The sequence below is a fragment of the Glycine max genome, chromosome 16 (genome assembly GCF_000004515.6).
Source record: "Glycine max cultivar Williams 82 chromosome 16, Glycine_max_v4.0, whole genome shotgun sequence".
NCBI classification, from domain to species: Eukaryota; Viridiplantae; Streptophyta; class Magnoliopsida; order Fabales; family Fabaceae; genus Glycine; species Glycine max.
This window is the reverse complement of record NC_038252.2, coordinates 37,348,920-37,370,029: the sequence shown is the minus strand read 5'-3', so window position 1 is coordinate 37,370,029 and position 21,110 is coordinate 37,348,920. Positions and strand designations below refer to the sequence as shown.

Below are 21,110 nucleotides of genomic sequence, written 5' to 3'. Positions count from 1 at the left end.
TATTTCCTAAATATCAATTATATGTTCTTTATATTCCCTTCGTCTCCTCTACACCGTCTTTTACTCCTTTGTGTTACCCTATATCCTTCTGCTGCATTGGTAGCAAAGCTACAATGCACTTGGTCTTAACCCCTAGTTGTAGAAACACTAATATACTTTTTGAACACTATCCTATAAGTTAAAATTTATTGAAAATTAAAATTTTACATATCTCGCATTTTGATTTAATCAACTCTTCATGATTTTGTACGTAAAGAGTGTATTAGAGGGTGTATTGTTAGTATTCCTTCTACAATCTGGAAAATTGGAACAGAAGACGCCTTGATCACCCCACCATTACTTTCGTAGATAGGACTCATTCCATTCTTTTCTTTTTCTCCTTAGAAATTCGTTAGTTTTCCTTGTTCCAAACTTCCAATGGAGGCGTGGGATGTAGTCCACAATCCTGTGCTGAATCAGTAGGTTCAAGACACGTTAGCTTCCTGTTTTGAAACGTTTACTCTTTAAATTGAGATGTGGCGAGTACCGTAATGCCATTTGTTAACTTCACAAAGCAGTTGCCAAAATGGTTAGTTTGGCGAGAAATGTCAACTTGTTCACCCCTAAAATGGTGGCATTAACTTTGCCATCACTATAGGGGCTTAGGTTCTGAATGAATATAGGTCATAGGTGGTGTCCAATCCTTTGTTGAAAAGTTTCAGTGTTTCCTGAAGTTGTGGCACGCACTTTGCCATCAATACGGGAGCCATAGATTAGAGGATACTCATCCTGTGGAGAGAAATCTTTGTGGAGTTATTTGGCCAATACCAATATATTGTAGACTGAGTTTATTCAAAGATGATGTCATGTCTTGGAAGTGATAGATATTTATGAAGGAGCTTATAACATACACTAGTTAATAAGTTCCTCGTCGAGTACCAGTTAAATATAAAACGTTGGATATATTTATAAATAAAAAAAATTCAATGATCGGATATATGACACCTGCTACTTGATAGAGATGGAAAGATGTTGATGTTCTGAATTTTGTGGATTAGTCCCCATATAAAATTCTTCAGGGGTTAGAAGGAACCTAATACTAACTAGGGGCTCTATATATTATAAATAAAATAAAAAATAAGAAAAAAAGTTTTAGAAGTTAAAAGAATGATAAGTACGAAAAGAAAGTAACTAATTAAAAAGTAATGGGACAGAAAAAGTATATCAGAATTGGAAGTTTAAAATATAATGTAAGATAAAATTGTCTTAAAAATATGGACATTAAAATGAGATATTTTCTTTATTATTAGTTATTAGTATATATAATATTTAAAGAAAAGAAATGTCTAATTCTCGGATCATGTTAAAAGTTTTTAACTAATCATTTAACTAAATACTTTAAACTTAAATATATGAATATTAATTAAGTATTAATAACAGTAAATTATAATTTAATAATAAATAAAGGTGTTAATAAGTTGACGTGTTATCTAATAATCTCTTTTTTTATATGTATCAAATTCATGGAAATCTACTGCCACGAACTCTTAACAAATTGTTTTCTTTATTACAAACTCTAACAAATTTGGACATAAAACAGTAAAGAGGGGATGTCCGTAAAGCAATTTTTTAATATGAAAACTACGATAGTTTTTCCATTACCATGAGAAGGCTAAATGTTTTTATTATTTTAATCTCTTGATGTAGACAAACCACTTCTTTTCCCTCATCCACACACAAAGGGTGAGTGTGGCTGGCAGCTTTTGGCTGAAAAAATAAATTGAAGAAAAGGACTGCATCATTTTATTTGACAAAATATCATATGTTGAAATGAAAGGATTGGGAGGAACAGCATTTTCATAGGGAAAATTGAAATTAATTATTTGTCATTTCGCGAATATAATTTTATTAGGTTGACTGTTTTTGAGTAAGCTTACAGTTTTGGAAGGAACAAATAATTACTTTTAAGGTGAATTTATTATGATTTTATCTATTTGAAATAAATATATTTGATTAGCTCCTAGAATCAATTTTGACCCTCAAAAATCATGGTAAAAAATTGAAACAACTATTTATTGTTTTGGCTTCAACTTAATTTTAGAATTGAAAATTAATTCAAAGGCACACTACACAACTTACAAAGTAGATCGATCTCTTTTCTGTACATAACAAATTCGTAGAGATCAATTTTTCACGATCTCTTATCAAAGTCTTTTTGGCATAGGATCTCTTAACAAAGTTGAACATAAAACAATAAACAGAGGATGTCCATAAAACAGATTTTTCCATTAATGTCATGATGTCGACATCGGTTTTTTGTCTCCGTATGACCGTTTTCACAACCACTTATTTTTCCTCGTCCACACACAGAGCTTGTGTCGAAAATAATAAAGTGAAGAAAAGGATTTTGGGTGGAACAATATTTTCATAGTATATTATTTTTTATTTTTAAGTGCAAGAAAAGGAAAAACTATATTTTGTAAACTAATAGTAATATATATAAACGTGCATTTTATTCACGATAAAAGAAAACGACATTTGAGATTTGACATTTAGTTAGTTGTATGCATTCCCCCTTCCAACTCTTTCATTCTCACTTGGAATAATTAAAAAATTTGGTTTTGACTGTTGTTGTAGATTTTTCTTAATATAATTTTCATTATATTATTAATTAAATAAAATATTTAATTTTTTAAAATAATACAAACTGATGCACAATTTTTTTTACAACAATAAAACACCATGATAAACTCCATAAACCAATCTCTAACGGATGCTTCCCTACACCATTCTGAAGATTAACTTTTTTTAGATGATTCTGAAGATTAACTATGAAGTAGTATAAAAAAAAAATACTTTTAATGATCAGTTTGCACATGTCATTTCGCTAATGTAGTTGCTATCACGTTGACTGTTTTGAGTAAGCTTCCAGATTATAATAAACTATTAATATTAATCATTTATACATTTTAGAACCCTAAGAAGGAATCTTGAGAATGTGAAAGAGTCCATTGACTTGCCTTCTCGCAGCACTATTTGACTTTATTAATTTGTTAGGCGTTAGTTTATGGCAGCTATAACTCTCTTTTACTTTTGAGTAATGAGAAATTGCCCTTTTAACTAATGAAAGAAGGTCACGAAACAATACGAATAGAAGTGTAATTTACACAAATTCACTTTGGTTGATCAGTTATCTTATCACCTCAATAATAATAATAAAAGTTAACTTATCACCTCAATAATTACATATTTCTTTTCAAAAGAATTATCTAAGAGGGTGGCATACACTTCGTCACTGGTTAGGTAGGTGAGTGAAAAAACGGAACGAAACAATATGCGTTTAAATAGTGATAAAAGTTATCATTTTTTTACAGCATAAAAGTTATGAATTAAAAAGAAAAAAAAATTGTATCATGATTTACTTTCATTTTTTCCTTTATAATTTTACCCAACAGAATAATAACACTTAATCATTAAAAAATTTGCCAAACTGTGACGCGTGTAATCTTAAATATAAAAGTTTTGCTCATTATTATACTAAAAATGGTTAATAAATTAATAAATAAATTTTATTTGCTTATCAAGGTAAAAAATAACTCATAATAATAATGTTATACATTGAAAAATAGTTTTAATTTTTAACAACTCTTTTTAAGATAATAGTCAACACTCAACACAACTTGACTTTTAAAAAAAAAAAAGCACTCAACACAACTATTAAAAAAAACATAAGAGGTGTATAAAAAATTAAAAATCACGCGACCATAAATGTGTTCAGACTTCATATCAACGAAATAAGGAACAATTAATGTCTCAGACATTTTTTTGACTAAAATGTTAGGGCAAGCGCACATGATTTGGTTCTAGCCATTCGATCTCATTAGAATTTCTTGATAGTTAGATAGAACTCATATAAGTATTTAAGACAATTTTTTTTTAATCTGTAGTGATTAAGACAATTAAATAAATTGCTAAAAAAGATGAATTAAATTGAATGAAAATATGTTAAAATCATGTTTACTTAGGCTAAACGACACTAACATTACATTATGTAAAACGAGACCAAATCCTTGGAGGAAAAACAAATGAATGAAAATTGGAAGAATGAGAGCTACCACCAAACAATAATCCATAAAAGAAGAAAGAAAAAAAATGGGATAAAAATGAAATGAAAACAGTTCAAAAGTGTTACAATCATAAGGGGGACCACATTCTTCAGTGCTTTTGGCTCTGTTATACTATGTGTCGGTGCACATATCTCTCACCGCGTTAACCAATTATATAAAATTAGGGACATAAATACAACTCGTGCCACTTTATTAGACTTTACAACGCCAGAAATAATATTCTTTTTAATAAATAAATACAGAAAATTACCAAATGAATAAATTATTGATAAACTCAATTTAAGAAATTGATAAAAAAAAAAAGGGTGGAGTTCATCATCGTGATTCCAAATCCAAAAGTTGTAGAAGGAGTGGAAGAGCTATGTTTCCCTCACCAATGTGTTTGCACAATCATTTGACTTTGTTTGCTTCTTCTTCTTCTTTTTCTTTTTAATATTAGTACTAAATTAATATAACGCCACGTTAAAATTGCTTGGAAACAAGTTAACCCACAAAAAGAAAGACATTGTCTATTTAAAACCATGAGTCGTGTTTTCATCAATTTGCTTACACTTTAATTTATCTTTATTATCCACATAAACTATTATTTCCACCGAGAAATAAACATTACTATAAATTTATGAAAAGTAGAAAATACAAAGAGTTGAATATCATAGAATAATTTTTTAAAACAAGCGTTAAAAAATAAATTAAATTTGAGTTTAATAAGCATTTACTTTAGTGTAAAAAAAATTATCACTGCCAATCAATGAAAAAAATATCTAAAAGAAAGTATACTTACATTACATATAAATTAAAATTTATTATGAAATTCAAAAAATTTATTATTTTCAAATTTTCTTTTTAACTTTTTTAAACATCATTTATTTATTTCTTATTTTGTTCACAGTTAACATGGACTAAAATTTGGTTAAAAATCTCTCACCTACTTGAGGAATTACAGGGTTCACATTAACACTCACTTCAACCAAAAAGGAAAAAAAAAAAAAAAGAAGAAGGAAGTAACAAGAAATAGGAAAATTCCCATATTTTGCATTGCAGAAGCAGGAGTGGTGTGTGTGGAATAAAGTCAAATTCTTGTAGAAAGAAAGAAACCCCATTTTTTTTCATTTTTAATTTTTCTTTCTGCCAAACCAAAATAAAAATCACAATCATAACCAACGTTCCTTGTATAGTTTTCTTCTTCTATCCATCTTCAACTTTCCTTTCTTTCCTTTCCTCTTCTTTTTCTCCCTCCAAGAACACATTTTTCTTTGACCCTTTTGTTCCCTCTCCACCCACTTCCCCTTTAAGACAATTTCATGCTTCTCTGTCTCGGATCCTAGATCTTGCTGTCGGTGGGTTGATCGGAGTAGATGTCGCCGTCAAACGGGTTGCATAACGGCGGCGGAGGCGGCAGCGGTGGTGGCGGAGGTAATGGGGTGAGTTATATAGAGCACCAGGTTTCAAAACTTGACACTCTTGCTGGTGTGGCAATCAAGTATGGTGTTGAGGTAAATTACTATTTGTTCTTTTATTATGTTTTCGTTTTTTTGGATGTTCATTTTATTATTTTTTTGGTTTCTGACCGTGAATTGGTTCAGGAATGGTGAAGTTGGTTGCTTTTTTTTTTATTTTTCTGTTTTGGGTTTTGTAGGTTTTTCATTTGTTCTTTTAGGGGACTAACTTGGTGTTTACTTTGTAAGGGTTTTAGATGTTTATGAACAAGAATACAAGATGCAGATTTCGTGTCATGTTGTAGTTTTCTAAATTCTCTATTTTTTTTTTGGAGTGGTGGAGGTTGTGTGTGTGTTTTGTTTTTCTTTTTGTTTCTGTTTTGTTTTTTATCCTTTAATAGGGGTATGCTGATCTGACACAACCGTTTGAGTTAAGTGCGTCTGTTTTTCCTCTAATGATTAATAATGCCAACGGGGGGTGAGTCTCTGAAAGGGGTTCAATTTTTAGTTTGGATGGTTCTTGGTTATTTGGAAGTATTTAATCCGTGATTTCTTCTTTGTGTTCCATTCTCCACTTTTAGGATGTTTTTGGTGATCAGTTGAAAGATTGTGAATAGGGAATGAGAATAGGAATGGATGGTTTTCAGTTTTGGCAGTTGTTTTTTGGGAGAAAATTTGGGAAGAAAGAATTCATCCCCTTTCGTCTGACTTTGGCCTCAAAGATGAGAGGAGCTGGTGTTTTGAAACTCATGCATGAAATCACTTCGGAAATTGTCATTTGTTCTTTGCATTGGTCAAATATTTACTTATATATGCTTTACCTATCACTTTATGGACACAATGTATTGTCTTGTAGAAATGCCTTTATAAGAGACAGATATGATTGTATAACATGTAAAATCACTTATGCTAATGGCAGTGTACATTTTTTGAGATACATACACCTCACCCTTGATTGTTTAAGAGTAGCAATAACTTGTGTAGGACCAACATGTTATAATACGTTGTAGCTGACGTGAAGTGCATGCATGCATTATTGCTGCTTTATGGTCTTTGATAACATGATACTGAAATCTTTCGTTAAAATTTCCTTTATGATTCAGGTAGCTGACATAAAAAGGATGAATGGGTTGGCCACAGATCTTCAAATGTTCGCACTGAAGACATTGAAAATTCCATTACCAGGACGTCATCCACCATCTCCTGCTCCTGGTCCACATGATGAACCTGCAAAGTCAGGGTACTACTATCTTTTACTCATTTCAGTTTTCTTCCCCTTGCCGTGCTGCAATAATTAAATTCTTTTTTCTGGAAAGCTTTCCAATGTCCTCTATGATATATCTTACAATTACAAGATATCTTCTTGCATTAATTTGTTAATGTAGTTTGTAGTGTATTATCCACCTATGATAACCTACTCCTTTCGGATGTTGACTACAGTTCTAGCTTCTAATTTGAAATTACAAGTGCTTAGTTATCAGCTATTTATGCTAAATATTTTCAATACAATGAATGTAATAGCTCAATAATAAAGTTTAAGATTGATGCTTAGAATTTTTTCAGATAGCATAGCTTCACCAACCAGTTACTTCGATTTAAGATTCTGTGCTGGATTATGAAAACTCATTTTTAACTGAAACTCATTGCAGAGAAGCTAGTATTGAGAGGAAACCCCTACGCATAGGTCAATCTGCCATGAAGGAACCTCTCCAGTCCTTAGGACTGAAACCACCTCAACCGAATATTTCTCCAGCTATGAGCATTTTACAGAAATTCTATGGCCTCAAATCTTCAAATTCAAGAGATACATTGAATGGAACAGAAATGGCAGTTTATTTGTCCTCAAATTCTGATCATTCTAGTGGGGAATGGCTTCCCAAAGCCTCACCCATTTTAGACCTACCATCAGCATCAAATGATTACCCCAGGTCAACAAATTTAGTGTATGATCTACTGACCGGGGATGATGAATATGTGCCTCTTGCGGAAATTGGGGACACAGGAGTTGAGAAGTCTGATGAGAAATCTGTCCGAAGACGTCAGAAAGCTGAAGTTGATAACGGAACCAGTACCCCAGAAAAGATTATGAAAGAAGGAAATGGTAATGGATCAAATGGTCTTTCTTCAAATGGAAAAACATTAGCCATGAGGCCGAAATCGGCTAGTCGAGCAGCGCTGTTCCCTGAGTCAGAATCAGGATGGTTAGATTCAATTCCAGTGGGGTTGGGAGAATCTATATTTACTGATGGCTTTTCCGGAGTGCGCAAATCGTCAAGTGCATCAAGCCTCAGAGAGCAGGAAAAAAACAATTCAGCAGCAGCCTGGCCGCCTGCAATATGGAGCTTGAAACCTGACTTGCAAGCAGCCATTTCGAAACCTATCTTTGATGGTCTACCTATCCCAATATCTGGCCGCAGAAGCAAAGCTGCCCTTGATTAGTGTAAAATTGTTCCCCATTTGAGCAAAATACTTTTTGACTTTACACAAATATAAATTGCAACAAGATGCAATTATTTGGGTTAGTAAGCCTTGCAAAGAAGGAAAAGAAAAAAGAAGAGAGAAAAATACAAAATTAGGATATTTGTTCCAGGCCTAGCAAGGGGTAGATGACCTCCTAAGAGGAAAAGCTTCAGCAGTTGCAACTGAGGAAAAGGTGCATGAAAATGGTAAGCAGCTGGTTTTTCAATTGTACCAATAATGTAATGGTGTTCGACCCCACCTGGATGATAAAGAGTTATTTACATATTGATTATTTCCTTTGTTAAATGAACGAGTGAAGTGAAAGTCATTCTGTTCAGTGGTTAATCATGTGATTATTATTATTATTGAATACATTGTGTAAGTATTTATCATTTTTTTTTCTTCTTGAGACCCATTATACTGCAATTCCATTTAATTTGTGTAAACCATGTTTACATGGGTACTCTTCTAGCTTCGTGGCTTGTACTATTCAATTGGATTAGTTCTTTTACCCTCATTGATACATGTGGGTGTATTCTGTCATCCCTCCATGTAACAAATAAATCAAAGCTATCAAGCACTCCCATCTTATTTTGATTTTGTGGTTTTGCTAATACGTCCTATTTCTAATAATTGTGTTGATTTTTGCAAGTCTTGTATTCGAAATATATATTGAATATATAAGAGCTCAATGAAGTGGTCCATCCAATCATGCCTACATTGTACAAGATCTTTTATCGTGTCCATACGCAAAGTAAGGTGAGGTGCTTTTTGATATAAATGTGCTTTCAAAAACGAGTAAAGCAAGGACCATTTTATGGAGACTGGTATGAAAAATTGTCTTGTGGTGGAGAAGCAATGCTAAACAATGATTTTAAAGTAAATTACTTCCAATGCAGGGATTATCTCACATGCATGTTCCCCCTTTCTATTACACCTGATAATGACAAAGGCACATGGCTGAAACATATTATCGACGAGCTCAAAAATATAATCATTGTTGAAATTCAAGATCTGTGTGACTCTTATTATTAGGTAGCGATTCGCTGTCTGAAATCTAAGACGCGTACATGTTTTAATAAAAGAATAACAGTATTTGCTTTCAATAATTTTAGGAAGATTCTTTTGGTGTCAAACAAGCTATCAGATTCTAGTTATTGTGCTCTGCAACGCACGTCACTTGTGTTTTTAATAGATTGATATTTTCTGTTTTGGTATAGACCAATTATTAAGATTTAAAAGTAAGGTGAAAAACATTCGCCCCCAAAAGCAATATTTTTTTATTAATTCTCTTGTTCCCTTCATACAACGAGCCGAGTGATATCAAATAACCCAAAATTTATTTGAAGGAAATATCGGGCTATTTGCACAGTTCTATTCTGGCTATCTTGTATAATTTGGGCCAGACAAGTGGTGCCAAGCCGATAGGTTAAGTTGGGCAGTTGACTAAAAGTCATAAAAACTGTAACATTTCAAAAATCCACAAAATTACCTCAACTAATTCTAGATCAAAAATAATCCACAATCTGTAATATTGCTAACAAGATTTTCAGCGCTCAAGTTCACTAGAATGCTATCATTTCCCGCAGAGAAAACAGTCTTTGTTTTTTTGGAGTTACCACCTGTTTTTAGGGGGTTTCACTTTATAAATACGAACTATCCAATTCTGTGTAGTGAACGCCTCTTCCAAGTACTCAAGCTTTATGTCCTTATTTCCAATTTCAACACCTCTAGCACGATCATACCTGCCATTGCAAGATACACATTATAAATAAATAAATAAATAATATACATTACTCGAAACAGAACATGTTAACAAGCATACACAATATTCCCAAATTATTATCTTGCCTGTTTGAAATCCTCATCCTGACTTGTCACTGGACGTGGTTAATGAAAGAAAAATGTACAATACTTCAAACATATTAACAGGCATACACGCAATATTCACACATTATCTTGGCAATTTGAAATCCTCATTCAGGTTTGTCATTGGACAAACACTAGGGATATAGCCACTGATATACGAAATCATATTCAATGCCTTTGAAACATCTGGTTGTGAAACTTTAACAGGTTTTGATATAAGGCTGAAATTTGAATTCCAGAAGTAGAGATTAAACATATCTCAATTTTTTCTTCTCCCAAAAGAACTGCCCATAACACTGAGTATTACGCGGGATAACATAAATTTATCCATAACATAGGCTACCTATCTTATCCTTATATGAAAAAAAAATTATATCAAATACAAAATAATCAGAAACTTATCCAAGTCCAAAAAAACGAAAAAACATATTTGATATCAACAGAAAGTGTGATTTCAATATAGCTAATCAAGAGGCATAAATTCTTCATATTCCCTTTGTAAATAACACTAATGCAAAGACCCCTATTTTGTTTTTTGGAATTTTATTGTTAAACTGTAGCAACAATAAGAACTATGAAACTTACCCAGGTGGTTTGCCATATTCTGTTGTCAGCTCCCCAAACCGATAATAGGACAGCTTGTACCTAAATCATAAATGAAGAAAAATATAATTAAATTCATTATGTATCCATTTATCCATGCCTTTACATATAATATAAATATCGGCAAATATGGTATCCTGAGGTCCAGAACAGTTTCCTTTTTCTATTCCATTTTTCAGTGCTTGAAAAAAAATAGCACCTGATTCACACTGGGGAAACACTAGAGTAGCATTTGGCTCATTTTTAGGATCTTAAAAAAAATTACTATAAAGTAAAAACTAAAAGCTTTAAAATTAAAATTAAAACAGATTGGCAATTATATAATTATTTTAGCTTCAAAGTTACTTTTTAAATTGAAAACAGTGTGACAGTGTGTTCTTGGGATTTGACAGTCACTATTTCTATATTGTGATACCAAAACCAACAGACTTGTGTGCATACAGATTTGCTAGAACTTCCAAGATAATTCAAATGCCAAGCCCAACTAGTTGTGTTAAAAAACTTACATAAGACAGTTCAACATCTTTGGAGCTGCTCCTTTATCTACACGATACTCTCCATTGACAAGGTAATCAGGCTCCTTTATCACAGGAAAAACTCCACCACCAATTCTCACCATCCAGAGAAATCTACACAAAAATTGGGAATATCTTACAAAAGCACTGGAAGCATTGTAGCAGAGAAATACTTGTAAAAATCAAAATAATGAACAAAAAAAAATCAGAGGAAAAACTGAAATGTTTATATGCAGGACATGATCAATGAACATTAAATGTATACTTGTGTCTTTATAAACGAATAAAATTTTGCAGCAGAAAAATCTAACAACATATTATCCAAATCAATCCAAAAAGTCAGTCATTAGAAACCTAGAAATATTTTTTCATGCCAAAACAGTAAATCTACATACAAAGCCATGAGAAATAAATATATGAACCAAGTTTTCATAGTTCATGTTTTCATCGAAATGGCCTGTCAATCTGCACCAACTCGCTGATGGAATGTCTAAATTTTTTTATTTTTTCAAAAATATGAAGGCTAGTAATAGTATACACACTATACACTACAGGTAAGAAACAAAATAAAGAATGAGGGGGCACACTTGAAAATAATACACCAACTACTGAAGATGAGAATGATTGGCCTCAAAAATAGAGAAAGAGTGATGCTACCTACAAAATATAAGTGGCTTGAGCTTTGGGTGACAACACTTAAAACATCTATATGCTCAACAATTCTAATGAAACCATATTTACAAGTTTTGTGCAAAGCTCCGAATGCAAGGATTGTCTATTTAACATTTTTCAAAAAGAAATGTGCACATGCATTGGGCAAATGTGGATGTGTAAAAGTAAAACATTACTTCATATGGCCTTACTTGTTAATATCATCAGAAGAATAACCAGTAACACCACCAAACACGACTAATACATAGTCAACATCAAGTGATCTCATTATCTCATAAGCCTCATCCTCATAGGATGACATTGCTCGCCCAACAGTGGCTATGTGTGTGTTATTCCAGGTGTTATTGTCAACAATAACTGTTCTGTTTCCCATGGCAGTGATTTGATAACCATAATCCCACCATGACATCACCTTCGCATCTGGTGGAGTGTTCTGGCGAAGCCAAAAGTAAGCTTCACGATAATCATCAAAGATGACCCTGTTGCCATGGGCACCCCTCGCAGCCAAGACAATTGAGGGAGATGAGTAAGCCTCTGATGTGACCCAAGTGCAGTGAATGACATATCTACTGAGCAAATAGAAAGCACCAAGGAGTAACACAATAGCACCATTCTTTTGGAAAGGCTGGGAGTTGTCAACTACACCCTGCATCAGATCAGTAATCATACACCTATTATTAAATTGTCACATCAACATTCACCACAATAACATTTAAGACACAAAAACACCATTCTAATACAATATTTAAGATTCTAGCTGGAAAAAAGATGAACTGATGAAGTTAAAAACTATGACATATAAATGTTGTGAAAGAACACAGCAATTATCATACCTGCTGTTAGGTGCACATTACACATTTGAGTAATTATTTTGTTTAAAAATACCAAGCAACAACTGATTCATCTTTCTTATAATTAATGAAATGGATCAAGTTGACAAAACTGAAGGATAGGCACACCATTTACTAGATTAGCATGTGATTAAAAAAAAGGAGAGAAAAATTGAACACAATAGAACGCAAATCATCTGAAGAAGCCTTTTGCTCAACAAGCTACTTAAAAGAATCTAACCTTGGAAGAGCTTTTTGCAGAGTTAGTTCCTTTAGTAGATCCACTTTGAACAGCTGGGCTTTTGGCCCTCACTACCCGAGCCAAATTCTTCACAGTGGCAGAAACCGCTATAGCACTAATGAGGCACACAGCAGGGGTAGCCACAAGAATCAACCGAACCATAACCCCAGCAAAATACATGCTTGTAAGACCATACATTACTAAAAAGATTGTGGCATCAGACAAACGCTTGAAGCAAAAATAGAGGCCAGCAGGGAAAAGGAACAGCAAGATGTGGAAATCAAACATGAAGGACGACCAAGCAGTTGGCTGATGCTCAGAGACAGATGCAATAATTGGAATGTGATCCTTAGCATATGTTGGATCAAGCAAGGAGTAAAACCTCCCAGTCCATGGAGATATATAACCAGACGCTGTGCCCACTCCCAAAGCAACAGCACCAACAGCAACCGCACTAGTCACAGTGATCCTCAGAAATGCCTGAAACAACTTGGTGTCACTAAGCAAATGCCTCACCCAATCCAAGAAGAAAAACACCTGTGGAAACAACCCAAGTTAGACCCTAATCAGAAAAACACCTCCCATAAAAGGACAAAATTTAACTGCAGTTCCTCGTGTTTTCACTCTTGTTGTCCAATCAGAATTGAAGTTTCACCTTAGTAATATTATTGACCTTCAATGCAAATATTTATTATGTGAATTACCAAAGTGAAATACTAGTTTTGATTGAAGAAAAAAAGTTTTAAATTACAGACGAGATTCCCTCGTAATCATATTGCAGGCAAATGTAACCATAATTGTGATTGTGATTCTGTCGTAATCCTCGATATTGCATACAAATGTGGTTGCAGAGATCCCCAAAACCTTGATATTGTTTACCAAAATAGGAGACAGACTGTCAACTGTGGCACACTAATCCCAAATACCCTGAAGTTGCATCTGAACTCAAATGTGTCAACAATTGTGGTCGTGGAGATCCCAAAAGCCTTGACATTGTAGCTGCAATGGACAGTTAATTGCAGCACACAATTGCCAAAAAAGTTGCAGCCAAAACCGCAGCAGCAAGCTGTCAATTACAGTGCAGAAACCCCCAAAAGCCTTGATGTCGCAACCGAAATCAGTTACAAACAGTTTTCTAAAACTTCATCAAAACTACATAAAAAACTGCAACTAACTTTTGCCCCAGATAAAATCCAACACACATTTGTCCGAAATTTCATGCAACATCGAGAATCACGATGAAACTGTGACTGCAACTACAAGTGCAATTTAAAACCTTGGCAGTGCATAAATCCCAAAAACCTTGATGTTGGGACAAATAGTAGGCTGCAGCTGCAGACTGTGAATTGCAGCACAGAAATCCCAAAACCCTTGACGCTGCGACCAAATTTGCGGCCACAAACCATTCCTTAAAACCTCGTCAAAACTACCTAAAGAACTGCATCTAAGTTTCATCCTCACTAAAATCCTACACACATAAAATGAAACCAAAATCAACCTGAAGCAAGAAAAAAACGCCCATAGCCGCCATGTGCTCCCCGGACTGTACATGCTGGAACCCCACAAACCTAATCTGCATGGCGAGCAGCATCCCCAACACATACATGCAGTTATACGCCACATACAGCCTCAGCGAGTACCTTCCCGTCACAAGCAGCACCAGCACATAAAGCGGCACCAAGTTGATTATAAACACATAACCCCCCCACGCCGACACCATGTAGAAGTACCCGAACGCCGAGCCCAGGGCCCACGCCAATGACCCAGTGTTCACCGCCTTCACAAAGAGGTAAAAAGTCAGCAGCAGCGCGAAGATCGCGACGCCCTCGTTGTCGTAGGATCCGGCGACGGAGCGGGAGATGTAGCCGGGGCAGATCGCGATGAGCGCGGCGGCGACGATGCCGGCGCCGGAGTCCCAGACCTCTTTCGCGAAGAAGTAAGCGACGAGGGTGGTGTTGGAGGCGAAGAAGGGCGCGGTGAGGACGCAGACCTCGCGGATGTGGACGAAGAGGCGGAGGAAGCGGAGGAGGGAGTGGATGGCGGCGGCGGTGAGCATGAGGCCGGGGTAGAGGGTGCCGCCGATAATGCGGCCGAGCGGGTACCATGACTCCGAGTCGAACCAGTTCCAGAACTCGGCGAAGCCGTTGCGTGTGAGGAAGAGCGTGGTGCGGTAGTTGAAGTAGGGGTCGAACTCGTGGATCATGGACTCGTAGCGGAGAACGCTGAAGAGGCGCGTGATGAAGGCGAGGACGTAGATGAGGGAGAGCGTGGCGACGCGGATCAGAAGCTCTTGTTGCTTCGTTTTGAGCTTTAGGGTTTTGGGGAGAGTGAAGGAGCTCATGGAGGTTTTGAGATCTTGCGCCATTGGAGAGGATTTGGTGGTGGTGACGACCATTGTTGGGATTAGGGTTTCATGGAGAAATTGGGAATGGGAGTGAGTGAGTGAGTGCAGTGGAGTGGATCTGAATCTGAATTTGGTGGAGATGGAAGGGAAGAGAGTCAAGAGTCAACGGTTTGCTAATTCCAGGATAGGGATTTGGATAGTGGAGATTCCAAACACTGGAGATATACTGTAGGACCCAACCTGGTACAACAACACTGAGGTATCAATCTCAACTACTCAACACATTTCACGTGCTTTTTTTGTTTTTCAGAACCAACGGTAGAGTTTTTTTTTTTTTTTCTCTTTTTCTTTTTTTTGGTGTCAAATGTTGTTTGTTTACTTGGGAGTTTTGAATAGAATGTGTGGGTTTAAGTAACACTTGAAAAATATTGCTGTATTTTGAATTGAAGTGGATTAATTAATTGACTTGGTTAATTGATTTGATCAATTAATTTAATTGGGCTAATTAACTGACTTGGCATTGTCATTTTTTTAGCAAACAAATTATTGGATGAAATTATGGGTTTTTAAATCAATTCTAAATTGTAACAAAAAAAATAACAAATCTATATTACACAAATCGATCTCTCCCCTCTCTCCCCACACAAAACAAAAAACAAAAAAACACTAGAATTTTTTAAAAAATTCAGAAATTTTAACTTTAAAAGAGAATTAAATACATTTTGAAACATTAATTTATCTATAAGAATCAATTCCAAATGTGACTTTAAAACAATATTTCAAAATTTTATTTATTTGTACATTACCTCAGGTACTACATGTACATTAATATGGACGATTAAAAACAATTCAGATGATCTGAAATGAATTTATCCTAAACTTTGGAGGAAATGGCTCTTTTCAAAGTAATTTCTTGGTCATCTTAACAAGAGTTAATATGCAACATCAAGGTGACTGCTCGTGATGTTTACATGTTCGTGTATACCTATTTCTTCGCACGTGTCTCCATAAAAATTATCTCCATCACAATTAAGACTACCACAGACATTCTCAAACATTTAAAGTTTACGTTAATTTGAAGTTGCTGGAAATTCATTGGCAAAGGGTATATCGTGTTCACAAATCAACGCCAGAAAATCCGGAGTTCAAAGACTATCAAACTTTCCGCAAATATAAAGCATCTTGAATTTTATTTTAATGCACCTCTCGTAACTCCAAAAAGAAAATGGAAAAATAGCCCATCATTACCAATGGGAATCAAGAAATTTTGAGCATGTAAACAATCGAAACCAAAATGATTTGAAGTTAAATGAACCCAAACTATTGAACCAAGCCCCTCTGCTTGAAAACATCTAGCATGGCAGCTCCAATTTTGGCAGGGGACTCCACAACTGTGACCCCAGCTTCCCTGAGGGTTTTAATTTTGTCTTGTGCAGTGCCCTTGCCACCCGACACAATAGCTGCACAAGCAAGAAGGATTAATATCACATAAAAATGAAAATCTAACTAAATTAGAAACTGATATTGCTTTATTGTTGTGTCACTAAAATTACAATTGAGGGTAAATGATATTTTACACAAGAGGAACACAAAGATAATTAATTACTCAAGTAATCCATCCTAGATGATTAATCCTACTGCCAAATTTTTCCCCAAATCTAATTGAGGGTGGATGAGTGCCTGAATGGATTTAGTCTAATCATGACACACGTTAAGCTTAAAATATTTTGCAAAAGCCCAAGATGCATTCAATCATATCAAACACAGTTCGATGAATAAGTGGTACAACCCAATTCATGATGAATTAAGCAACAACGCTGGAATGATATTTTCTATCAAAAGCCATCAGTTCCAGAAATTTGGAAATAATCTTACCTCCAGCATGACCCATACGACGACCAGGGGGAGCAGTTAAACCAGCAATAAAAGCAACAACAGGCTTCTCAGTTCCACTCTCCTGTATAGTCATTCATAAAATCAATTTAAGAACTTGTGCAAATAACATTTTAAAAAGACAAAAAAGATAACTGAGCATGTGTTTGTTCTTTCTCTATAAAATGAGATATTTGGCATAAATATCAACAAGTAACATCTAATAAAGATTTAACTTGTCCACCAAAATAAGGAGATTCACATCCACCAAGACAAGAATTTGACCAATTAAAAAGAACATTCAAAATTTTCTCTATAAAGAAATGCCAAATGCAATTTATATGCTTTAATAACCTCTGCCTATAGTCTAGCTTTAGCCATCCAAGTACACAATTAAAGATGTCTAAAGCACAACCTCCATCATTTTGAATTTAACATAGACCACATCATATGATCATATAAATGAATTTATACCTAACGGCATGCCATAGAGTTGAAGAATACACCACAGTTGAGATAATGGTACAAAATGCTACTAATGTGTAGAGTGACAGAAACAAAACAACAAAAAACCATGCCTAAATAAGTTAGACTAAAAGAAGAGATATTTACAATTGATGACTAATCCATCAATGCATTATATCGAGAATAGACATACGAAAATAATATCATAAATGATTTAATTAAAAAAGATAATAGAATTTGGAACATAATAATTACTCAGCAGGTTATGCACTAAGCAGTTTGCAAATCTCATAGGACCTTTATGACTTTACCCATGTTTATAACAGGAGGACAGGAATGATTGATGTTGAGTAGAATAAAGATGGGCCTTGAGGGAAGTTGCATCAGGTGTCTACAAAAGAAGGCAATGAGACATAGAGGGTAAGGAGGAAAATGCACTCAATGGAGAGAATGGAACCGAGGTGGAATTGCTTACAGGAAGGAGAAAGAGAGGCTTAACAGAAGCAGTAGCTGGAAAATGGGGAGCAGGATTCTAGTAGGCAGGGAGGTAGAGAAAGAGAATAAGGAGGGAGAATTTCAGGGTGAATTGGGTGAGGCTGGATACTGCTTCTTGAAGTATTATTTTACCTTATTTCCTATACCATTTTTTTCTACTTTTTCTATTTTTATGAGAGCTTCCTCCGTTATAAGGAGCTAGACCCATTAATTAATACGTTGAGTTTGAATCCAAGCTCTATCAAAATCCCTTCCCCAGAATTATTACTGTAGAAGTTAAGAAGCATATCTTAGACTGATTTACTGGTGTCCCTTCCCCACAAGACAGACAAAGTCATTTTCATTTTTAGGATACTAATAACTAAGTAAAAGACAAAAGATTATGCACAGGTAATAATTAAAAAAGGAACCTTAATTAGTGCAGCAGCATCCTCTTCGGCAGTTCCTCCTATCTCTCCTATAAGAATGATACCTGGCTTACACAAACAAACAATAATAATAAATGACCTTTTGTCCTTGTCCCAATAATCCTACAAAATCACTTGTCAGGAAAAGAAACTATGCACAGAGGACATAACCCAGGTTCAGTGGATAAACAGAACACACAGAAATATACAAGACAAAAATAAAATCTGACAAAATACCTTCTGTTTGAGGATCAGTTAGGAACTTCTGAAGGCAGTCAACGAAGTTTGTTCCATTAAAGGGATCTCCTCCTATACCCACACAAGTGGATTGTCCAAGGCCAACAGCAGTCGTTTGGAAAACCTGAATAGTTAAAAACAAATACATGGTTTATCCATGGGTAACCATTATTATTGTATCATCAAAACTATTCAAAAGAACTTCAAATTTCAAATGGTAATAATTCCCAAGTATAAGCATGTTACTAGATAATAGATGTGTAATCATGTCAATAACTAATTCTGGAGAAAATAAGCAGGTTGATTATTATGCAAACACTGCTGTGGGAAAAACCAAGACATGATAATATCACAAGTGGCACAAAAGATTCACAGCAATGCTAAGTCAGGAGTGGGAAAGTAGTAAATGAAATTTCCACTTAAGAGAAATGGCATAACATAGACAAATAATTCTAGTACAACAGGTCAATATTTTGGACATTTCAACAACATATCATTACTCATCAGCAGGGGGGCCTCAATTTGAAGTTTCGGATATTATCACAAATACACATGACTCAATCTCATACACTACTGCAACAAAACAAATAGTCTTCCCCAAATCAAAACAAGCACTCACCGCTTCATATGTCAAGGTACCAGAACGAGAGACGATTCCTATGCGACCAGGCTTATGAATATAACCTGGCATGATTCCAATTTTGCATTCCCCCGGCTTGATAATGCCAGGGCAGTTTGGTCCTATCAAACGAGTCTTGGACTGCCTGTTAAGTGCTGCTTTAACCCTAACCTGACATAGAAAAGTTATCAACTTCAGCCACTACATTCAAATCAGCAGCACAGACTCCAAAGTAAACTACACACCAGACATTCCCAAGCTCAAACAAAAGGTTCCACTACACAAGACATTTGACATTAGCACATTGTTGGATCTGGCTTATCTAAAGTAAGCAACTCACTTTAAAGGGTAAAGTAATCTCGGCCCTATCAGGATAAACTTCTCCATAAGCAGCTTTTTTAAAGTAAGTGCTTACTTTAGAGAAGAAAAAATTTAAAAATGCTTCTTCTATAAGCTAAAATTAGCTTACACATAAGTCAAAATCAGCTTTTGAAGAAGCTAAAATGAAAGAACTTCTACAAATTGACATATGATGCATAAGCTAATTTTAACTTATGGGAGAAGTTTATTTAATCTTTCATTCTTATTTGCTTCTTCTTCTGTAAGTGTTTATAGAGAAGTTTATCCAAAGCAGGCAATCATTGATTTAAAATTCAACTGTCACTATTAGGCACACAAGTATTTCAAATTAAAAATGCGATAGAATATTAAGTATGATATGACTTACTTTATCCTTTCCTCCATTTAGAGGAGCTAAATTAAACAATATCAAAGGCATCCATTAGCCATCCTATAATCTAAGCATTACATAGATGATCAGACAGACTTCATAGCAAAACCAAAACGCAATTAAAACCACAAAAACGAAAAACCTTAAACAGCATTGCCCATTCCACACATTTCAAATTACGAATTCAGAATTCCATAACGACTTGCCATGTCGTGCTGGGGAATGCCCTCTGTGATGCAGACGACGAGATCCAGTTCAGCCTCCATGGCCTCCATGATGGCGGCCGCGGCGAACGGCGGAGGAACGTAGATGACGGAAGCGTTGGCCTTAGTCTCCGCCTTCGCCTCGGCAACGGTGTTGAAGACGGGAAGGCCCAAGTGTTCGGTTCCACCTTTCTTAGGAGTCACACCACCAACCTGTTACGTTAGAAGTTAGGGTTAGCAAAAGCGAAAGCGTGCATGCGATGATGGCGTAAACGAGAAAGGAATAAAAAAGACGAGTGGATCGTAAGAGAGCGGGAATAAGGAGCGAACCATGTTGGTGCCGTATTCGATGGCTTGTTCGGTGTGGAAGGTGCCGTTTTTGCCGGTGATGCCTTGGCAGATCACGCGCGTGCTCTTGTCGACGAAGACCGCCGGCGAGGCCGCCGAGAAGTGGCGGAGGCCATGGTGGCGGCGCGAGGCGATCGAGGACAGCAATTTGGTCAGAGCTTGTCTTGCCATCTCTCTAAGTCAGAGTCGTGGATGCGATTTCCGCGCTGCTATACTATGCCTGTCTATGTCTATTGCTGCTTCCCAAATCAAAACCCAAAGTCCCAAATACCTCCCTCCTTCTTGGACTTTTTACTTTTCAAAAAACAATAACAATATTTAAAATACATAATAATAATTGGTCACCTATTTTATTCAATTTTTAATTTTAAAAATTCTATAATTTTAATCCATTGCTCAGTGTTATCAACATTTTATCTCTCTTATTTAGGCTCAATCAAAACTTAACTAGTTAACATATTCATTTAAAATAACTTTGGCACAAGGAATTTTTGTGTTTTATGAGATTGGACAAAATTGGCTATCTGAGAATTGGATCAAAAATGGTAGATTTTTTAAAATGAGGAAATTAAATATTTTTTTTAAAATAATAAAAAAAAACAAAATTACAAATTTAATAAAATAGAAAGATGAAAATTATATATTTAAGCCATTCCAT

General features: G+C 35.2%; 3 protein-coding genes across 5 annotated transcripts; 1 reads left to right on the top strand and 2 right to left on the bottom strand.

Moving 5' to 3' along the window:
* The first annotated feature begins 5,111 nt into the window (after nucleotides 1-5,111).
* LOC100816543 (uncharacterized) lies at nucleotides 5,112-8,545 on the top strand. Of its 3 annotated transcripts, none has more exons than XM_003548249.5 (3): nucleotides 5,112-5,599; nucleotides 6,646-6,782; nucleotides 7,192-8,545. In XM_003548249.5, exons 1-3 carry the CDS (start codon nucleotides 5,462-5,464, stop codon nucleotides 7,979-7,981), a joined length of 1,065 nt encoding a protein of 354 aa, XP_003548297.1. In that variant the 5' UTR covers nucleotides 5,112-5,461; the 3' UTR covers nucleotides 7,982-8,545. The 3 variants fall into 3 exon arrangements, with proteins under 3 accessions (XP_003548297.1, XP_040866588.1, XP_025981992.1); XM_041010654.1 differs by having other exon boundaries at nucleotides 5,144-5,599; nucleotides 6,646-6,776; XM_026126207.2 differs by lacking the exon at nucleotides 5,112-5,599 and adding an exon at nucleotides 5,664-6,335.
* A 927-nt stretch (nucleotides 8,546-9,472) lies between these two features.
* On the bottom strand, nucleotides 9,473-15,487 carry LOC100816018 (dolichyl-diphosphooligosaccharide--protein glycosyltransferase subunit STT3B). The gene is made up of 6 exons (XM_003548248.5): nucleotides 14,231-15,487; nucleotides 12,733-13,269; nucleotides 11,853-12,307; nucleotides 10,981-11,103; nucleotides 10,457-10,516; nucleotides 9,473-9,747 (listed from the first exon to the last, which is right to left on the bottom strand). Exons 1-6 carry the CDS (start codon nucleotides 15,125-15,127, stop codon nucleotides 9,618-9,620), a joined length of 2,202 nt encoding a protein of 733 aa, XP_003548296.1. The 5' UTR covers nucleotides 15,128-15,487; the 3' UTR covers nucleotides 9,473-9,617.
* A 750-nt stretch (nucleotides 15,488-16,237) lies between these two features.
* Nucleotides 16,238-20,730, bottom strand: LOC100815484 (succinate--CoA ligase [ADP-forming] subunit alpha, mitochondrial). Its single transcript, XM_003548247.5, has 7 exons — nucleotides 20,435-20,730; nucleotides 20,108-20,317; nucleotides 19,172-19,342; nucleotides 18,553-18,676; nucleotides 18,319-18,380; nucleotides 16,952-17,033; nucleotides 16,238-16,536 (listed from the first exon to the last, which is right to left on the bottom strand). Exons 1-7 carry the CDS (start codon nucleotides 20,621-20,623, stop codon nucleotides 16,397-16,399), a joined length of 978 nt encoding a protein of 325 aa, XP_003548295.1. The 5' UTR covers nucleotides 20,624-20,730; the 3' UTR covers nucleotides 16,238-16,396.
* Nucleotides 20,731-21,110: the final 380 nt, after the last annotated feature.